Genomic DNA, 21,985 nt, shown 5'->3' on the forward strand with positions numbered 1-21,985 from the left:
AAGGTAACTAGAAAAATGCATTTTCTAAAGACACTGCAGCGTGAATGCTGATAGCTGAATGTTTTGAGCTGAAATGAATGTTGCTGAATGTTGTTCTGAATTCTTCACCTGAAAACTAAAGTGCAGAACTGTTGAAAGCTGACGTTCACACAGAAGAAGTTGAAAAGTAGCTGAACATGTTTAAAATTTATATTAGAAAAAGCTGAGTAATGACAAAAGAAATTTAGAGTCAGAAAACATCTGAATGAATATTAAAAGTTCATATTCTTTTAATCACTGAATGACTGAAATGTGGGAGGATTCACTACAGACAGGTAAATGCTGCAAGTTCTAGTCATTCAGTCAGAAAAGATGATTCTAAAAGTCATCATCTGACTCCAACTGCCCAGATCTGAACCACCTGTGTGCAGAAGACAAATCCACCGATGAACAATAAGCTTGAATTTAACGGGCCAAGCAGAATGCTCTGATCAGATGGCCTGCACTAACTACAGACATACTGTGTCTGTGAAGGTTCTCAGTCATCCAGGTCTAGTCTAAGGAGCTTGGAGAGAAAAGCGTCTGGACTTCTTTGAGTTGCTTGAAGACGTTTCACCTCTCATCCGAGAAGCTTCTTCAGTTCTAAGGTCAAATGGTGGAGAGTCCCACATTTAAACCCCGTGGGAGTTTCCCCCCACAGAGGGACAAAAGGACCCCTGATGATCCTCTAATCGCCTGAGCCAAGGTGTGAAACTGGGTGTGGGTCCCAATCAGCCAGAGTTTCGGGTGAGCTCATTGAAAGAGGAGTGAAATAAGCCATCTATGTCCACTGTGAGCGACCATCTTTGAACAGAGGGCGGGGCTTAACACACCAACTGTCTGCCATCTATAATCCAGTTTTGAGATCCTTCCCAGACGCCTTAACGCCCACTCACATCCTGGGCCATCTGACCTCAGGAAATCACATGATAAGGTGGGGCCAGGTTTCACAATGAGCTCACAGAGACAGAGCTCATTAAGCAGGCAAGTGTGAGCCTGGTTGCTATAGCGACTCCAGCCAGTGGCACCACACACACACACACACACACACACACACACACGCACACACACACACGAGCGCCTGTCTGCGTGTAAACAGAAAAGTGACCCTGAGACAAATTGGGTCAGTTTTTCCAGGTCCTGTTGAGACATCAGATCTTTTATCCTTGATATATTCTTGAGGTGATAGTAAGCTGACTTTGTTATTGTCTTAATGTGTTTTTCTAAGTTTAGGTCTGCATCCATCACTACACCCAAATTTCTCGCCTGGTTTGTGGTTTTTAGGTGTGTAGATTGAAGTTCTCTGGTGACCTGTAATTGTTTTTCTTTGGCGCCAAAGACTATTACCTCAGTTTGTTTTTGTTTAGCTGGAGAAAATTGTGGCACAACCAGTCATTAATTTCCTCAATGCATTTACCAAGAGCCTGTACAGGGCCTCGGCCTCCTGGTGACATTGTGATATATATTTGTGTGTCATCTGCATAGCTGTGGTAGTTTATTTTGTTGTTCTTTATAATCTGTGCCAGTGGGAGCATGTAAATGTTAAACAGAAGGGGTCCCAAGATGGAACCTTGGGGAACTCCACATGTGATACTTGTCTGCCCAGATGTGAAGTTACCTATTGATACAAAGTATTTCCTGTTTTCTACGTATGTTTTGAACCAGTTTAGTACAGTTCCTGAAAGACCTGCCCAGTTCTCCAGTCGTTTGAGTAATATGTTGTGGTCAACTGTATCAAATGCTGCACTGAGATCCAGTAAAACTAGGACTGACATTTTTCCACTGTCTGTATTCAGACATATGTCATTAAACACTTTGGTCAGAGCGGTTTCAGTGCTGTGGTTCTGTCTAAAACCTGACTGGAAGGCATCGTAGCAATTATTCTGTTTTAAGAAGTAACTGAGCTGTTGAGAAACTGCTTTTTCAATGATCTTACTTAAAAATGGGAGATTTGAGATCGGCCTGTAGTTGTTCATTTGTGTCTTGTCAAGATTGTCCTTTTTCAGTATAGGTTTGATTACAGCAGTTTTTAGTGATTCTGGAAACACACCTGATAATAAAGAAAAGTTGACGATCTGTAACAGGTCTGACTCTAAAGTCTTTGAGACCTTTTTGAAAAAACTTGTTGGCAGGACATCTAAACAGCAGGAGGAGGAGTTCAGCTGACCTAAGATGTCCTCCAGGTCTTTGCTGTTAATAGGGTGAAACTGTTTTATGGTGTTTAAACAGTTTTTTGGTGGACACAGTACATATTCTGGATCTGCTGTTGATGTACCAATTGCTTGTCTAATCTTTTGGATTTTGTCTGTGAAGAATTTGGCAAAGTCATTGCAGGCCATGGTCGAATGAAGTTCAGCTGCCACTGGCACAGGAGGGTTTGTTAGCCTGTCAACTGTAGAAAATAAGACCCGAGCATTATGGCTGTTTTTAGTGATGATGTCAGAGAAGTAGGACCTCCTTGCATTCCTCAGTTGTAAATTATAATTGTGAAGTTTCTCTTTATAGATGTCATAATGAACCTGGAGGTTTGTTTTTCTCCATCTGCGCTCAGCTTTCCTACATTCTCTTTTTTCATTTTTCACCAGTGTGGAGTTTCTCCATGGAGACTTTTTCCTTCCAGAGATAACCTTCACCTTAATGGGAGCAATAGTGTCCATTACATTTAACATGTTAGCATTGAAGCTATTGACGAGCTCATTGACTGACCCTCTGGACAGGTCAGGTGTTAATGGGAAGACCTGGTTAAAGATCTGACTACTGTCTTCAGTTATACACCGTTTTGTGATCACTGCTGTTGATGTATTTGTGTGCGCTGAAATTTTACTTTCAGGGTCTTTAGTCCCTTTGTCCTGAGGGTTGTCCACATGGATGTTAAAATCCCCAACAATAATTACACAGTCAAAATCAACACAAATCACAGACAGCAGTTCACTGAGATCATTAAAAGAGTCTGCGCAGTATTTGGGAGGCCTGTAAACATTAAGAAACACAACTCTGGATGAGGCCTTCAGCTGTAAAGCCACATATTCAAAAGACTGCAAATTGTAATGACCATTGATGATCAAAGACCACTGATCAATCGCCATGAGAACTATTCACAGAGAGTTGGGGAATGGCTGCAATCACAGCCTTGTAAGATGGTGACAGATGTACCCTTAGGCCCCCTCATCGATTCAGAGATGGTCTTTCCTTTTTCATCTAAATGGCCTCCTTGACTCCCCACTCAAACTGCGGTTCTCCCTGTCCAGGATGTTACATCCTCATCATTAACAGAGTGGCCACTGGCCTGTAGACTGCAGAGTCCTGGGCTGTCGAGAGGTTGTTTGGTTTCCCCGATTTATAAATCATTCGACTGAACAGTGTACACTATATTATTCTATTTGTGCCATGGGACCGGATCGTTCAGGTGGACCAGTTTTTGGGATTTGAAAGCCACAGAGACAACAACTGCATCTCAACAACAACTGCTGCCTTCAGCTGAGAATGAAGAAGTCACTTGGATGAGTGATGAAACTTTTCTCCCACTAAAAACGTCAAAACGTCCAGATGAACTGGATCAACTTCAGCATGCATCAAGACATTTGTTGTTTTGCTGTGTTTTGTTTTCGTGGTGGTTTTCTGATTTTGATTTTTTTGTCATTGTGGTTTAAAATGAAAAAATAAATACATCACTTAAAAAAGGATTTAAAAAAACTTTAACAACTTCGGCGACTTTTACTAAGAATAAGGTTTCAAAAAGCTCATCCCTTGATTCACTCAGACTTGAGCTTTGGTTTTTTGGCTTTCATTATAGTCCTATTACCATGACATTTTGACAAAACATGAAATGTTGTGTTTAGGTTACCATGATAACCACATTGTGATCCGGTGGTTCTGGGCAGCGGTGGAGAGATTCAATAATGAGCAGAGATTGCGGCTCCTACAGGTAGGCTTTTTTGTTTTAGTTAAAGAGGCTTTTTATTAAAAACAACAATAACAACAAACAAACATGTAACACTGCAGTTCTTTCTTGGTGTTCTTATCCGCATGTCTTTTTTCTACTTGTTGTCTCTCACCTTATATCCTCAGTTTGTGACTGGGACATCCAGCATTCCATATGAGGGTTTTGCTTCTCTGCGAGGCAGCAATGGACCCCGTAGGTTCTGTGTGGAGAAGTGGGGTAAAGTCACCTCCCTACCCAGGTAAATACTAGAGATGGACCGATCCGATATTACGTATCGGTATCGGTCCGATACTGACCTAAATTACTGGATCGGATATCGGAGAAAAATAAAAAATGTAATCCGATCCATTAAATATCACGAAAGCACCTCACAAAACTTGCAACACGCCGTAACTCACCTCAGAACGTTAGCACGTCGGAGCAGTATGCATCACGTGATAGAGCGGCTGTGGCATGCGGGACCTGTGGTCTGGATAGCATGTGGAGCTTCGCTAGCAACCCGGCATTTCATCTCCGACAAAGTTATCCCCGAGAGAAGTAAAGCAAGTGTGTAAGTCCATCTCTGAATGTTTGTAAAGCATTCCTGCGTTAAGCTTAACGAGCGACTGCCTCTCGCTCTCCGGCTGCTACTTCAATCATGAAACTGCTTAACGATCAGCTGATCGGCTTTTCTGTCGCGAGTCCGTCTTTGTTTTTGGCCCACTTTGCACCAGAAAGAGGAAACCAGCGGCTGAACAACAGCAGCACGTTTAAGCTTGATCAGCTGTTGTTAGAATTTATTTAATATTACTTTCTACACCAGGATCTTTTTCTACGTAGCTGACGCTGGTAACTGTGCAGGGGCGGATCTAGCAAAGTTTAGCCAGGGGGGCCGATAGGGCATTAACTGGGAAAAGGGGGCACAAAGACATACTTTTCTTTCTTATTCTCATTTAAAATGTCTCGCTTTTAATAAATAATTATCTGACACACAAAGTTTTAATTTGATGTAAAATGAATAGAAGTCAATTACTGTATATAGTAACTATTAAGTCTAATATATATACCCTAGTAAGCTATAGTACTTTTTCCTTTGGGAAGGTACCATCTGTGCAGTCTGCAATTTTGTTGAAGAAAGATGTTGAATCTATTTAATATTTCTTGAAAAATAATTGATTTCTGTGCATTTTTTTTCACACTGCATCAAATTAAGGTTGATTACGTTGATTAAGCATCATGAGGTGGAGCGTGAGGGGTGGTTCCCTATTTTTTATTTATTTATTTTTGTTGTTGCTGGGAGTTGGAACCCTTTTAGTTAGGTTGCTTAATATATATGCTAAGTACTCTTTAAAATACCAGAATAGGGAGGATGGTGTAGGTTTAAGTTTATTAGATTGATCAGTATTGCTGAACTATGAAATATTTTTTTTGTATACAGGTATAACAGAATAGCTTTAGTGTAGTTGTTGTTTTAAACTTGAGTATGAACTTGCAGACTTGCAAAATGCAGCAAGATATTTTAAAAAACAGTTTTGTTGATTAAAAAACACTATATCGGATTCATATCGGTATCGGCAGATATCCAAATTTATGATATCGGTATCGGTATCGGACATAAAAAAGTGGTATCGTGCCATCTCTAGTAAATACCAACCATCTCAGATTTGCGTAAAAATGTTATGGTTTTGTTCTTTTTGTTTGCACTTTGAAAAAAATTGTTTGCATATAAATATCTCAAAACTATTAAAGATAAAAGCCTGAAATTGACTATTAGCTGGTCAAAATATGTGCAAAAAATAATTATAATAATGACAATTCAATCCAGAAAGGTGTATACGTACTGGTAACAAGTCAGGTTTTTGCAGGAAACAATGATATAATTACATCAAGTAATTTTAAGTATTGGGCAATTTTCCAGAAACACATTTTTGTATTTTTTGTATTTTTTTTATTTATTTATTTATTTTTTTTACAAAAGGACAATAATCAAGGATTGCCTACATGCAAATTAAACCTACATTCTAGCCAATTGGCATGCAGTGTAGGCAAAAACAAAACTACTCAAGTAAAGTACAAATATCTGAAAATTCTACTTAAGATTTGTACTTCATTACTTCCTACCTCTGCAGTTAACCAAAGAGGAGAGAGGGATAGCTCTGCATTGCCTAGAAAATTATTACAAGGCAGCCTGACTTCACTATTGTCAGAATTGCTTCCAGCAGAATTAGATGGCAGATTAAAAAAATGGGTAGAGAATGGAATCACTTCATATGGCATTATGTATCATCTGAAGAAGGCCTGGATTCCTTCCAAAAACATTCTAATAAATGTAATTTAGAAAAAGAGGATGTTTTTTAGACATCTTCAAAAAAGACACAATTACACAAGGTAAAGAATCTGGCCTGATCACTATTTTTGTGAACTCATATGAAGGCAACACAAAGGGGAAACTTATTTCGAGTCTCTGCAAGAAGGAAAAAACGTCGATCTACTTTTATCTACCTCGTACATTTAGGGAGAAAGATGCAAATATAAAATAAATAAAAATGACTGGCTTAATATGTATAAGAAATGCTGCTACACCTCAAATTCAGAAACATGCAAAGGAGTAATTGGGAAGAGCATTTTAAGATTTTTCATATCACATGTCCGACTATTGAAGATTGTTAGGATAGATAGGATAGAGACTGTATAACATATACATGCAATGGAAAGAATGAAATTTTCCTTTAAACATTTAACTGATAAAAATGATAATTAGTGGTCAAAATGTAATATTTTTTTAATCAGAGGTGCTCTCCTTCTTTCTCCATGTAGGGGTAATTTTGATATGATACAATAGTGATAGGATTTCTGGTTCTAATCAAAAATGTATTATTATGTATATATGTGCTATACTAGAAAAGAACTTGAAAGATACTTAGTCTTCACAGAAACATGCTATGATTACACATACAGGTGCAACAATATGTTTTTTAATTTGTTTATTTTTCTCTCTTTTCAGTTGAGTTTCTTAACGTTGACATGTTTTTTGTCTGTCTGTCACGTCTGTAAATGTTAATGCAAAAAGAAGAAATGGTAATATTCTCACACAGTCAAACTTTGTGCCCCACATTTAGTTTGCTGGGGTAATCCTAGTTATTTCTGTGTCTATGATATTAAATATTAAAGTTCTCTGCATTTCCAGGCACTTATTTCGGTCATGCACTGTAGTAATTATGATAATAAAACCTGATTTTTCTTAGATTTGAGCTTCTCTATGTATCCTGTCAGTGGCCTGTGCTTTAATACATCCAGAATACACACTGTGGCTTCTGTTCAAGCATTTGCTGATGAACAACACTGTCTCTGCTCTGTTCTCCAGAGCTCACACCTGCTTCAACCGGCTGGACCTACCACCGTACCCATCTTTCTCAGTGCTGTATGAGAAGCTGCTGACTGCTGTGGAAGAGACCAGCACCTTTGGACTGGAATGAGATTCTCGTCTCCCCCATATCCCAGTTTACCCTGCGTCTGCCCCTGGAAGACTGCTGCTGATAGTGACGTTTAAAAGTCAGATTTTGAAGTCCAACTCCTGATTTAAATTTATAACAGGATGTTTTGTTACAGGATCTGACCCTTTGAAATGTTTTGTGTACAAAGGTAAACCTTTTTTGTTGCACCTGCATGTACTTCACACCTACTTAATAACTTGCTTTCACCTATGTGACATGACAAATGAAGACCTGCGCTCGCTTTAGGACTCTGACTGGAACTGCCAAGATCTGACCAATCAGAGGTCAAGGGCGCCTGAGTTTTTTTAAATTTTTTTTTTTTTGGGGGGGGGGAATCAAGGAGGTTAAAATGGTTAGACCAATTAAAGAACCTGCAGCCACTGCCTTCCCTGCGAATATTGACCTGATTCTACTTCTTTAACTGAGTTTGGATGGATCTTGGAGGACTATAAGGACCATCCAAGACTATGTGTCTCTACAATGCACTTGTAATACAGCATGTTATTGTGATGTAGTAACTTCACTATGTGTAGGTTGTGCATTTATTTATTAAAAAGCTGAGGTAGACCTAAGGTAATTTTTTTTGTTTTTCAGTGGACTTTGTCCTCAGCTAATTCTGGAGTGTAGTCAGACATTTTTGGTATTGCAGCTACCCTGTTGTTTAACTCGTTTTCTAATGATGCAGGAGTGACATGTGTGATCTGAACTAACTAGCTAGCTTTACAGTGTAGATTGTGATATCTCTACCAGATCTGGATCTGTTGGCAAAAACATATTTGGTCACCACTTACCTGAGTTACTATATTGACAACCAATATATGATCATCAATTTATCATTTTACTTTTACAACCCCAGTCTTCAAAACATTAGGATGCTATGTAAAATATAAATTAAGACAGAAAATTTGAGGAGTTTGAGGGGAAAAAAAAGTCAATTTGAATTTAATGGCAGAAACACATCTCATAAAAATTAAGACGGGATCGTGTCATGTTTATCACTATTGAGTGAGTCTTTGGAAAAGGAATGTTATCTCCTTGTCTGATATAGGATTCTAGTTACTTAAGTCTTCTTTGTTGTGTTTTTCACTTCCTCATGTATCAAATGTTTTTCACTGATGAAAGACTTAGATGTCAGCCAATTAAGCACCTGGACCTTCTTCAGTCATTCAGCAGTAAAAACTCTGTAATGGTAGAAGCATGAACATTACCCATAAAATCCAGTTCGAAGGACTTTGCAGTTAGTTTATTCTCTTTTGTATATTCAGATCTTCACTTAGGATGCAGTATAAATTTAAGCATGCACTGCACTACCACAGAAAAACAAGTCAAATCTTTAGTCCTGGACTTTGGTTTATATTATTATTTCATGCACAGAATATTAAAGACTAAAAAGGAACCTAAAAGCAGTGCATGAAAAAGTTGCCCTTAATGAAACTAAATATTTCTGAGTAATTCTGATGCACTATCATTAATGCTGACACAAGTTCTCAATTACTTACTTACTTTGAATGTGTCTATATTCTCATCACTTTTCACTGTCCCTTTAGTTCTGACTTATTTTCTTGTAATATGAGTGTTGTGTAAACATGCTTAATTCTTCATCTACTTTCTTTTCTTGCTGAAATGAGTGTCCCACTGGGTTTACACCACTGGATGTGTGCCTGAAGTAACAACATACAGACTGCTACTGTGCAGAGAGGTTTATGTGTGTTAGATGGCATTCAACAGTGTAAATTATTTAGTGCACAGTTATTTATTTAGAACATTGGAACCACTCCTGCTGCTTTAAATATTTGAAATTGATTTTGTCTTGGACCTACTGTTCTCCTTCTTTATTCAAAGGTGCTTGCAAAGAAAAGCGTCTGGACTTCTTTAAGTTGCTTGAAGACGTTTCACCTCTCATCCGAGAAGCTTCTTCAGTTCTAAGGTCAAATGGTGGAGAGTCCCAGATATAAACCCAGTGGGAGTTTCCCCCCACAGAGGGACAAAAGGACCCCCTGATGATCCTCTAATCGCCTGAGCCAAGGCGTGAAACTGGGTGTGGGTCCCAATCAGCCAGAGTTTCGGGTGTGTTCATTGTGAAACCTGGCCCCACCTTATCATGCGAATTCCTGAGATCAGATGGCCCAGGATGTGTCCAGTCCAGACGCTTTTCTTTGCAAGCTCCTTTGACTACGATGACCTGGATGACTGAGAACCTTCACAGACATATTCTCCTTCTTTATATTTTTAGAGACTAAAGATACATTTTGGCAGGAAGCTGAGTAAAATTTCATGTACAAATTCACTTCAAATACTTCTCGTACTGAAAACAGTTCTGTCAGTTCTCTCACTTGTCTGTCTGGCTAGAATGTACCAAAGTTTTGAGCCTTACGTGGCAGCCACACATCTGACAGCCAATCAGTCTGTCCAGTCCACCGTACTTTAATATATGAATATTTGTAAGCACTTCTCTTCTAAAATAAAGTTTCATCTCTATTGAAGTTTTTGTTTGGTTTTTAATGACAGACTCTGTGTCTAATGACGATGAATCGGGGCTTAAATTTCATAATAATACCAGATTAAACCAAACATCAAGATGCACAATGATAAAAGTATTTTATATAATAATATAATTGTGTTATTATTATAAAATAGATTATATAATCCTTAATATTTTCTACATTTCAAATGTGAATGTGTTAATTATGAATCATCCATAGGCAGATTATTGCTGTTTTACTGTACACCTGGGACCTAATCTTATCTTATATGTAACTAGCTGAATGATGGCAAAAGTGAGATGAAGACTGAAATGAGGATATTTGGATATTCTGCTAACACTTCCCAGTCATTCTCTGAGTGGTAGTGAAACTGTATTTTTTTTTTTTAAGTACAAGACAAATATATAAATCTTTGCCTTTGGCTTGAATAAATCTTGAATAAATCTTGAATAAATTGAAAATCACTAATAGTTGATCTGTGCTACACATCATTAACTTTGAGGATTTGTTGTTTTCTAGTTTTAGAATACTATTTACTGAGGCGACTTCAGTCAACCTTTTACTTTTTTACATTTTAATACAAATATCTTTAAAGTAGGCCAGAACCATCTGGAACAGACTTTTTGGTCCAGATATCCATAAGTACCTTCAGATGGCAGGAACAAAAATCACCAAAGACACATTGTCACACTGTGCTAGCTAAAGGTACACCTGCTGTATTTCCCAAGGAGAGAAAAGAGTAAGAGATAACTTAAATCAGAGATAGAGAAAGGTGTGAGAAAGAGAAGAGAGGAAAGTGAGGGGATATATTTGGACATAAGGACTGCCAGCAGCATTTGTGCTCTCTGTGCAGGACCATCAAGTTCTTCTACACCAAACCCACTCATCCATGGACCTTGCTTTGTATACTGGTGTACAGTAATGCTCGAACAGGAAGGGCCCATCAACAACATTGGAATGTCATTTGGACTGGGGGGGACATACTCAGATGGTATCAGAGAGCGCGAGAGAGAGAGAAGTAGTCAGAACTGAAGAAATTGTACCACCAGAATAGCTACAAGTGCCTTGGAACCCACACACAAAGTAACTCCACCAGAGTGCCTATTTCGGGTCACTTTTGCCGGTCCAAGCCCGGGTAAAGCAGCAGGGTTGGAATTGTGACATTAAAAAATCCCAATAATTGCTAAAAGAAATTTAATTTGTAGTTCTAAATAAATTCTAAATGCATTTAGGACGTTTTTTACTCACTTTATGTCTCTTCCACGATGTTATTTCTCTCTCCAACAACGTAGGTTACAATTAGATTAGCATGATCAATTATGCAAATTAGGCGATGACGTCATTTAGCGACTTCTAGCGACTTTTAGGACAACCAATAGCGATTTTCCTTACTGAGGAGTTGGCAACACTGCTGAGGGCGCATTCGTAGACCAATTACGTCACAGTGACGCGCCGAAGGCTGTCCAAATTCATAGACTCCTCCGAATGCAGCCGACAAATGCATCCTCCTTTTCCCTGAATTTGAAGGATGGGTCGGGTGTGTCCTTTCGTGGCCCACCATATCCCAGAATTCATAGCGCGGCCCAGCCAAACTCCAGTTTCCAGCAATGGCGGCTGCTACTAAGTTTTAAAATTACTCTTGAAAGAAATCTCCGTCCCGGGTTTCTCCATGGATCGGGTTTCCTCCAAGGCGTGAGCACCGATAAGCAGAGTTCTGTATAAAATTAATTATTCAAAGTAAGCTCAGGTATGCCGTTCAGCAGGTTAGTTACAGCGCCGGGAGTAGCTTGGGAGAACAAAATGACACAGAAACTGCTTCAGGTTGCTCTTCCAAAATCAACTCAAAGGTTTATTCAGTATACAACAGTTTATATAGAGGAAAAAAAAGGTTCGTGTGTCAGCAGATTCTCAGTTCAGACCGGTACAGACCAAATAAGGAAACGTCTTCCTGCCTTCTGAGCAAAGAAGTATCCTTTGTGTAGTTTATCAGTTCAGCTACAATTTATGATCATCCCAGCAAAATACACTCCTAGACATAGAATACAGAGTTCTTTCATTAGTGAATTCTGAAACAAACCACCTGGCCTTTAACAAGCTCTTTTCTAAAGGATAAGGAAGGGAGGATGGGAGTAAGGAAGTGATCTCTGTGGTGTTTTCGACCTTGAGGTACCATCCTGTGATTCTTACACATTAATTCTTGGGTCACAGAGAAAGAGAAAAACAACTAGTAAATGGGCCTTATTGAGTAACAGTTTTCCTGTATAATATCACTATAAAACAATATCCTGTAAATGCTACCATGGTATCAAAATATCACAACAACTCTTATTAATCTTTCTGGGTCACAAAAGAAACTTTTAACATTTTTTCAGTGCCTGTGAATGTGGGTGTGTAAACTTCAAATATCTGCTCGGTTTAGTGATGTGCGAATAATGAACGAATCGTTCAATACTCCAGAATCACTTTACTGACACCCAACTGACTCACTGACTCATCCCTGTTGCTATTACTCAATCAATCAATCAATCAATCAATCAAAGCTTTATTCGCCACATGCAGGTTGCCCTGCAGTGAAATGGGACCCCCCCGACCTTACACACACAACACAGACATTACATGGGGATACAAGTCGGAGATCGGTAGCGTTACAGAAAAACACTGAAATGTACACTACAATGGGGAAAGTACAAGAGGAAAAAAGAGACCTCTACTCATGCTGTGCTTCCATGGTGGGACAGCATGAGTACAGGAAACAAAAAAAACTCCCCTGCACAAAAAGCGCATAAATGTCCACAGCACAACATTGTGAAAGACATGACAAGCCACAGGGTCGGGTGGGGGGTGAGGAGTAATCCGAAGCGAACACAGCAGCCGCCCTGCACAGCGCTACCATTCCAGCGCGGCACACAGACCCGCCATGTTCCCCCGCAGGAAACAAGCATCGAAGGCGTTTGGAAAGGGAGGGGGATGAGTGTGTGCTCATCAGTGTAAGTGTATATGTGTGTGCGTGTCCATAGTTCAGCTGAGACAGTGTCCTTCGCCCTGCCAGGCTAAGTAAACAGTTTACCAGCCAACCCAGGTGGCCTTGCATGGAATGGGAAGGAACAGACTCAACACAGTCGTTATCAGGGAGTTTTTGTTCAGCTTGAGCCCACAGCTGGCACCGAAGGGGTATCCGCATTATGATGGTGGTTTTTCTTTTACAAACAACTCGTGAGAATTTCAAGCTGTTTTTAACACTCCGACACTGGTCTCTCAATCTCCCGTTGGATAGCTGCGAGTTTCTCCATGATGTTATTTACCTTCAATTCCGTGGTCTTTTCACACTTTTGCTCACATAGCAGATTCTGAGACCTCACGACCGCAGCCAACTGATCCGCGATGTAATCCAGCTTCCGCCCAGAGGTGTTGTTCCGAGTGGACTCTTCCCTGATGTAATCCAATATACGCTCAGAGGTGTTATTCTGAGCCTTCACTGCAGCCGTTAGCGCCTCCAAGCTCTTAACCTGCTGCATTCAGTGAGCCCTTTCTGAGAAGCCGCACCTCGTCCCATCGTTCCAATCCCAGCGGGCAGCCTTGTGGGGGTTTGAACAGCCGGTTCCGCTTTCTTAATTCTCCGATAAGCCAGGGCCAAGCCAGCTCCGATCAGCAAGAACCCTGTTATCATGGTTCCGAATAGGTCGATATCTTCAGCGTCCTCGATCGACAGACCGCAAGCACACGACCCTCCATGTCTGCCACCTGTCCATCGTGTATCCGGCAGGGAAAGTCCCTCCAGGGCACTCGGGCTCTCCCGAGCCCAGACTTCTCGAGCCCAGACTTCTCATTGAGAAAAGGGTGTCAAAAGCATTCAGAGACCAGTTGATCAAATCCATAATTCTCTTTTAGGTTTTTAGACACAGACTGTGAGAGAGTGTTCCAGGGAAGTGAACTACACACGAGACAAGACAAGGACACAAGAGGCTAAGCAGGGAAGATAAGGTAAGGGGAAGGAGGAGAAAAGTGCGGCCGCCTTCGCTGAGAGCCAAACAGAACAGCAAACTAATCTCATTAGTAGAAATATATCTAACTTATAATTAAAATTGTGGGGGGGGGAAAGCAACAGTCAGTTTGTTAACAAAAACATTTCTGCTCTGCACTGGAGGAAAAAACCCTGAGTAGAAGCTCACATCAAGACAATAACTCCTCAGTTCACAGTAGCATCACTCTGCTAACATGCTAACAGCACATTTGAGTACTCACCCCCTCCCTCCTGGCTCACAGCTTGGTTGGCAACCAATGTTAAGGAGCATTACCGCCCCCTGGCTCACAGCTCAGAGGACATTTAGATGAGAAAATATATATTTGACACATTTGAGGAAAATACTAATAAAATAAAAATAAAAATAAATGTTCCCTTTAGAAATTTTTTTTGCTCTTTTTTGCTCTATAAAAATAATTGTTTTTTCTTTTCCAATCACTCATCTTAGCAGAATTTACATGAAAAGAGAAATAAAATTAAGTTTGAGTGAAAAATGTAAATTTTTTGCACTCTCTGGTCAACTGACTTAAATTACTCAAAAAATCCGATTCACTTTGGCGAGTGACTCATTCAAACTCGATTTAGTAAAAAGAATTGAATTTACCATCACTAGTCACCTGACAACTGGTAGTCACGTGGGGTCCAGAGTTTATTTTGCTTCCTGCAACTGGTCCGTCAGGTTATTGTCTCCCCAGAAACACTTCCATTGTGTTTTTTCCTATTTCCGTTGTGTTTTGTGTGCTTTTGCAGCATTTTTCTTATTGCTGGTGTTTTCTGAAGTTGCAGTCTGTTTGGCCTCTCAGGGCCACCGTAGAATTCATATTGGAAATTAAATAATTGTCTTCTACTGAATGATTCTTTGGTAAAGGAAATTAAAACAAAAATAGATGAGTATTGGAATAAGGCATGTTTTGAAAAAGTTTTTTGTAAAAATTGGGAGTTCATGAAATTTAAATTGAGGTCCCTTTTAATGAAAAGAGGAGCTGAAATAGTTAAAAATAGAAAAAAAGAAGAGTCTGAAATAATTTCTGAAATTATCGCTTTGTCTAGATCACCTGATCATTTATCTGAAGATAACCGGAACAGACTTCAAATTTTACAATTAAAATGAGATAATATATATATTTACAAGGCAAAGGCACCTTTGTGCGGTCAAGAAATAAATGGCTTGAAGAGGGAGAACAAAACTCGAGCTATTTTTTAAAATTAGAAAAGCATGACAATACACTTGGCAGCATGACTAAACTTTGTTCAGATGGGGTCATCACACACGACCTCAAGTGATTTCCAAGACTTGTGAACTTTTTTTATAAAACTTTTTATAAATCAAATTTTTCTACAGAAGCCATGGAAAAATTCTATAATTTCTTAGGTAATATTAAAACAATTAGTGACAATAATAAAACTGTGTGTGATGCCCCCATCACAACACTAGATATTGAAGGTGCTATTAATAAAATTAAACCTAATAAGAGTCCAGGGAGTGACGGGTTGACTTCTGAATTTTACAAATTATTTTCAAAGAACTTATCACGCTTTTTACATAAAGTATATATTGAAAGCATTGATAATGAAAAGCTCCCTCCTTCCTTGACTCAGGGACTAATTACTTGGATTCCTAACCCTCAAAAAGATGTCCTTTTGATAGAAAATTGGACATATTTCACTACTGAATAATGAATATAAAATAATTGCTATGTGTTTGGCTAAAAAATTAAAATGTGCACTTAATGATATCATTGATGAAACACAGTCTGGTTTTATGAATGGCAGACACATAACTAACAACATAAGACTGGTAATTGATATTTTGGATCGGTTGTGGCGCCACGGCCGCACCCTATCCCAAAAACTCAACAGCTCCACAATTTAACATGGCCCAGGTGTGCAGCTGGCACTGACCAAATATGAAGCTGATAAGATCAAATCCCGATGAGGAGTTTGCAAAAGTACAAGGCCTGGAAATAGCAAAAACTGAGCCAAAATGTCACATTCAGTCCAAAATGATGGACTTCCTGTTGGGTTTGTGTCAATGGTCCCACAGACTTTTTTGTTCATGTCAGCATGATACACATGTGGGTCAAATTTCATTCATGTAGCTCAAACGATGTGTTCGTAGGACTGCATTTAACAACACATAGGTGGCGCTCCAGAGCCATTTTCCAATGCTCATATGTAAAACCATTAAAATACGAAATTTGTCACCAGACCTGACACGTGTGCAACATTTCATGAGTTTTTGAGCATGTTAAAGCCCTCAAAAAGGCCCTTGTTTCGCCTGAAGAAGAAGATGAAAGATACAGTAGGGCCTCAGTGCTCGGGCCCTAATAATAATAATAATAATGATAATAATACTGGTGGTTGGTGCCTGCTGTGGTGGTAATCCCCGAACCAAATGGTGGACACCAGAGGTGAAGGGAGCCACCAGGCTGAAGAAGGAGTCCTATCGGGCTTGGTTAGCCTGTGGGACTCCGGAGGCAGCCGACAGGTATCGACAGGCCAAGCAGAATGCGGCTCAGGCAGTGGCTGAAGCAAAAACTCGGGTGTGGGAGGAGTTCGGAGAGGCCATGGAAAAAGACTTTCGGACTGCCTCGAAGAGATTCTGGCAAACCGTCAGGCGCCTCAGGAGGGGAAAGCGGTGCTCTACCTGCACTGTGTATAGTGCTGGCGGAGCGCTGCTGACGTCGACTGAGAAAATTGTCAGGCGGTGGAAGGAATACTTCGAGGACCTCCTTAATCCCATTGACACGTCTTCCGAGGAGGAAGGAGAGTCTGGGGATGAGGGGAATGACCCGCCAATTTCCGGGGGCGAGGTCACTGAGGCAGTTAAACAGCTCCTTGGTGGCAGAGCCCCTGGTGTTGATGAGGTCTGCCCCGATTTCCTGAAGGCTCTGGATGTTGTAGGGCTGTCCTGGTTGACACGCCTCTGCAATGTTGCGTGGAGATCAGGGGCAGTACCTGTGGACTGGCAGACCGGGGTGGTGGTCCCCATCTTTAAGAAGGAGGACCGGAGGGTGTGTTCCAACTACAGGGGGATCACACTCCTCAGCCTCCCTGGGAAAGTCTATGCCAGGGTGCTGGAAAGGAGAGTTCGTCCGCTAGTCGAACCTCGGATACAGGAGGAACAATGCGGTTTTCGTCCTGGCCGCGGAACACTGGACCAGCTCTTTATCCTCTCGAGGATACTTGAGGGTGCATGGGAGTTTGCCCAACCAGTCTACATGTGTTTTGTGGACTTGGAGAAGGCATTCGACCGTGTCCCTCGGGTGTCCTGTGGGAGTTGTTGCGGGAGTATGGGGTGTCTGGCCCATTGCTACGGGCCATTCGATCCCTATACAACCGTTGCAAGAGCTTGGTTCGCATTGCCGGCAATAAGTCGGACTCGTTCCCGGTGGGTGATGGGCTCCGCCAGGGCTGCCCTTTGTCTCCGGTTCTGTTCATAATTTTTATGGACAGGATTTCTAGGTGCAGCCAAGTGGCGGAGGGCTTTTGCTTTGGTGGCCTCAGAATCTCATCTCTGATTTTTGCAGATGATGTGGTTCTGTTGGCTTCATCGGGTGAGGGCCTCCAGCTCGCACTGGAACGGTTCACAGCCGAGTGTGAAGCAGCGGGAATGAGGATCAGCACCTCCAAATCTGAGGCCATGGTTCTCAGCTGGAAAAGGGTGGAGTGCCCACTCCGGGTCGGGGATGAGTTCCTGCCCCAAGTGGAGGAGTTCAAGTATCTCGGGGTCTTGTTCGCAAGTGATGGGAGAAGGGAGCCGGAGATCGACAGACGGATTGGGGCTGCAGCTGCAGTAATGCGGACGCTGCACCGGTCCGTCGTGGTGAAGAGGGAGCTGAGTGTAAAAGCGAAGCTCTCAATTTACCGGTCGATCTACGTCCCTACCCTCACCTATGGCCACGAGCTGTGGGTAGTGACCGAAAGAACGAGATCGCGGATACAAGCGGTATCCTCTGAGTGGCCGAGCTGCTGCGACAGGCTCTCTCTCTCCCTGGCTGTGTATCACTGCCTAGTGCCAGGCGGGGATCTGTTGTGACTTGACTTCTCCAGCTGGCGGCTCAGCCTTCCCTTCTGGGGCGTCATCCGCATATTGCGGGCTTCTGTCATAGCGATAGCCAGCTGCTGGGCACGAGTGGCTTGGTAGGCTGTGTTGCCCTGGCGTTTTGACCGCGTTCGCCGGCTTTCACGCCAGTCGCACATCACTGCGGCGAGTGCCTTCTCCAGCCTAGTGTAGCCTGTCCTGTCTGGTGTGTTGCCCGCAGTGCGCGGTTCACGCGGCCAGCAGGGCTCCTGTCGTTCCTCGATTGGGACGGCTTCTCGGCTCTGACCGCGGGTTACGCCGCGACCGCTGCTGCTGCTGCAATGGCAGGCTGTGTTTCCCTGGCGTATTGCCCGCGCTTCGCCAGTTTACGCGCCAGCTGGACCTCGCTGTGTCTGATGCTCAGCCAGCGAGTGGGTGTTCTACAGCCTGCAGCGCCAGGCTCTCTGCAGGCGGTTCACCTGTTACACGTTAGCCTAGCCTCGCTGTGTCTGATAAGCCGGCCAGCGAGTGTGTTGTGTTCCAGCCTGCGGTGCTGGCTGTATTCGAGTGTCTCATCCTCGAGTTCACTCTTGTGGCTCCCCTGTCTATGGACAGCGCTCGGCAGCCATTTGGCCCTGGGGCGACCTGCAGGTCGGGTCCCTGGCATGGCCCTCCTCTCCAGTGGCTGCACTGCAGCTGCCGGCTGTGTTCTCTGGCATGTTGCCCGCATTCGCCGACTTGCCCGGAAGCCAGTTGGTCCTCGCTGTGTCTGATGCCTCAGCCAGTGGGTGAGTGTTCCCCAGCCTGCGGCGCTGGCTCCCTGTGTGGCATTGCCCGCTTCCTGCAGGCACCCAATGGGGTCTCCTCTCAGCGGCTCGATGAGCTACGCTTCCTCTCCTCTTCCTGCTCCTGGGATTCCAGGTTCGGGCCCTGGGCTCCGAAGGCTCCAGCTGGGGATCCTTGGGGAGCGTATGCGCGGGCTCGTCCTAGCCAACTGCCCGTGCTTCTGGCCTTTTGTCGCTCCGAACGCGTGCCGCGGGTTGAGCTTGTTAGTCCTTGCTGTGTCTGACGTTTTGGCCAGTGTGTGAGAGGTCCCCAGCCTGCGCTGCTGCCTCCCGGTTGGTGTTTTGCCTGTGTGTCACGGACTTACATGGCCAGCACGGGGACGCCCAGTAGCTGGGACTTTGTGTCTGACCTCGAGTGTCTCTTTGCGAGTTCACTCTTGAGGCTCCACTGTCTGCGGACATGTACGTGGTGACGGTGACGGGTGGACCGTTGGGTCGTTGCCTTGCTCAGCCCTCCGCTTACGCAGGCTAGGCTGCCAGCCCCCCTCCCTGCCTGTCAACAGCTCGGGGCGGCTTCAGCTTTGAGAATGGGCGGGTCACATTCCAAGCTTCACCTGTGGTTGCCCGCTTTGCCGGCGTACATGCCAGTCGGACCTCGCTGTGGCGAGTGAGCGTTCTCCAGCTGTAGTGCTGGCTCTCTGTCTGGCATTGCCCGCATGTCGTAGCCCTCTGCGACCAGCGGGCTGTTAGTTGGCGGCTTGGTGTGCTGCGTTCGCTAGCTATATACCTCGCGGTTCCCGGGCTGCCCTTGAGCAGCCGATCACTTGCATCCTGCATCCTGCAGGACCGGTTCAGGCCAGTCTGGCATCTGCAGACTGCTGACTCCACCCCCTGGCTCGGCCTTCGCGTCTGGCTTGGCCCTGACCGGGGTGGTGTGTGCATCTGTGTCTTGTATATGGCTCTTTGGTCTTCACTCTCGGCGGTTCGGTTGCACTGTCTCCTCGCGGGGTGTCTTACAGAGTTACCCCGTACATATGGAATATGTAACGGTGTGGAGAGATAGTCTCGATATGCTAGAGAACGTACGGTTACGTTGTAACTTTGGTTCTCTTAGTGAGAGACTATCTCTCCACCGTGAGGCCACTCGGAGACGCGTTCCGATCAAACGATCACCGGTGTCACGTCTGCACAGCTGTTTTATACGTATGCTGTGGGGCGTAGCCGGGCGTGCCGGAGTGTCTTAAAAAAATATCCACACGCCACGACCAAGGGGGGTCGTACCCCGTACATATGGAATATGTAACGGTGTGGAGAGATAGTCTCTCACTAAGAGAACCAAGGTTACAACGTAACCGTACGATCCTTGGTAGCCAAAGTTGAAGCCTCTCCAGACTTATTTATGCAGCTATGGCACTTGATGTTTCAAAAGAATTATGCACAAAAATTGATAAAATATAATTTTATTTCATTTGGAAAAAGAGAATACATTATATTAAAAAAAATGTAATGATAAACAAGTTGTGTTCTGGTGCCTAAATTCTTTAGATTTCACTTCCCTAAATGCATCTTTTAAAATCAAATGGATCAAACTCTTTTTAAAAAATCCCAGTTCAATTTTGGATTTTTTTTTACCAATCATATCTTTAACTCACTTGGAGGAATGCATTTTCTGCTAAGATGCAATTACAATATCTCTAAATTATTGATTAAACTCTCCAACTTTCATAGTCAACTCTTCTCATCTTGGTTAATGATATACTCTCACAACTTTTCTCCCCATAAATATCTCATTTGGAACAATCAGGATATTAAATTTAATCATTATATATTCAGAAATGGGTTGATAGAAAAATTTTGCTTGTGAGTCAATTACTGAATGATAATGGTCAATTATTTTCTTATAAGGAATTTTTGTCTGTTTATGATTTTCCTGTCACTCCAAGAGAATATGCTGTAGTTTTTGATGCAATAGCAGATGGAGTGAGAAGGTTGTTGGTGTCTGCTCCTAAAGGTAGAAATTGTATTATTCCAGAACTAAATCCCGCTAGCATATACATCGGTAACATCTGTCCTTTACTGATTGATAGAGCCACAAATATTAGAGAAATTATACAAAGAGATATTGTTTCCAAACCTGCAGCTGTATTCTATTGGAATAATATGATATAGACTGGAAAAACACTTGGATTCGATCAAGGAAATTTATTATTACTAATAAGGTCAGAGAAGTTACTCTTAAGTTGATCCATAGATGTTATCCGGTAAAGACATATCTGGTTAAATTTAAGAAAAATATTCATACTCTTTGTACTTTTTGCAGCAATGCAGAGGAAACAATATGTCAGGTATATTGGGAATGCACGTATACACATATATTTTGGATTGATCTAAATAATTTTATAAACACCAAAATTGATCCCTCGTGTAAACTGAAGTTTCAAAATATTCTGTTTGGCCTCTCACATACCGATAAAATAAATCTAGGAAAAAAAAAAAAATCAATCCTCTGATTATTTTTGCCAAATTTCACATACATTGTACAAAATTTTCTCAACAGCGTCCAAACATATTTGCTTTTAAAGCATTGTTTTCCAATTATCTAGAGAATCTAAAGAAGAGCACAAGAGCTGTGTCGAATGTACAGTTTCCCTTGATTTATGTTTTTTATTTATACCTTGAGCACCTCTTTCTTTTTTAATCGGTTATTTTGTTTCTTTGTTTTCTCCTAAAGTATACTTTTTTGTTTACGTACTAGTATTTGTATACATGACTTGTAAAAGATACTGCAAGCTGTGAAATTTTTCATACCCTTTCTATAACTACATTATTATGTATATTTGTTGTTCAATTGTTCAAATTAAGAAAAAAAAGTGTAAAACGTGACATTTCCTGTTCCCACTAGGTGGCGCTGTCACTGATGTCAAATATGGCAGTTGAAATATGTTCAGGGCTGGAGCTTTATCATTTGTGTGCACTTCGGTCCAGATAGGACCATGTAGGATGGAATGAGAGCAAATAAGATTTTCATGGTGAATCATTGAAATTCGTTGTGGCGCCACGGCCACACTCTATCCCAAAAACTCAACAGCTCCACAATTTAACATGGCCCAGGTGTGCAGCTGGCACTGACCAAATATGAAGCTGATAAGATCAAATCCCGATGAGGAGTTTGCAAAAGTACAAGGCCTGGAAATAGCAAAAACTGAGCCAAAATGTCACATTCAGTCCAAAATGATGG

At 42.2% G+C, this 21,985-nt stretch overlaps 1 protein-coding gene across 1 annotated transcript in view; it reads left to right on the top strand.

Annotated features, from left to right (window-relative positions):
* Window positions 1–8,515, top strand: part of hecw2b (HECT, C2 and WW domain containing E3 ubiquitin protein ligase 2b) — a 74,456-nt gene extending 65,941 nt beyond the window's left edge. The window contains exons 27-29 of the mRNA XM_085348430.1: window positions 3,858–3,943; window positions 4,087–4,199; window positions 7,305–8,515. Of these exons, the coding sequence (XP_085204556.1) occupies window positions 3,858–3,943; window positions 4,087–4,199; window positions 7,305–7,416 (311 nt within the window). The 3' untranslated portion in view covers window positions 7,417–8,515. The remainder of the gene's footprint in view (window positions 1–3,857; window positions 3,944–4,086; window positions 4,200–7,304) is intronic.
* The last annotated feature ends 13,470 nt before the right edge of the window (window positions 8,516–21,985 follow it).

Source organism: Diplotaxodon limnothrissa, linkage group LG23, assembly GCF_057381915.1.
Source record: "Diplotaxodon limnothrissa isolate DT_005_m linkage group LG23, D_limnothrissa_male_GT1.1, whole genome shotgun sequence".
NCBI classification, from domain to species: Eukaryota; Metazoa; Chordata; class Actinopteri; order Cichliformes; family Cichlidae; genus Diplotaxodon; species Diplotaxodon limnothrissa.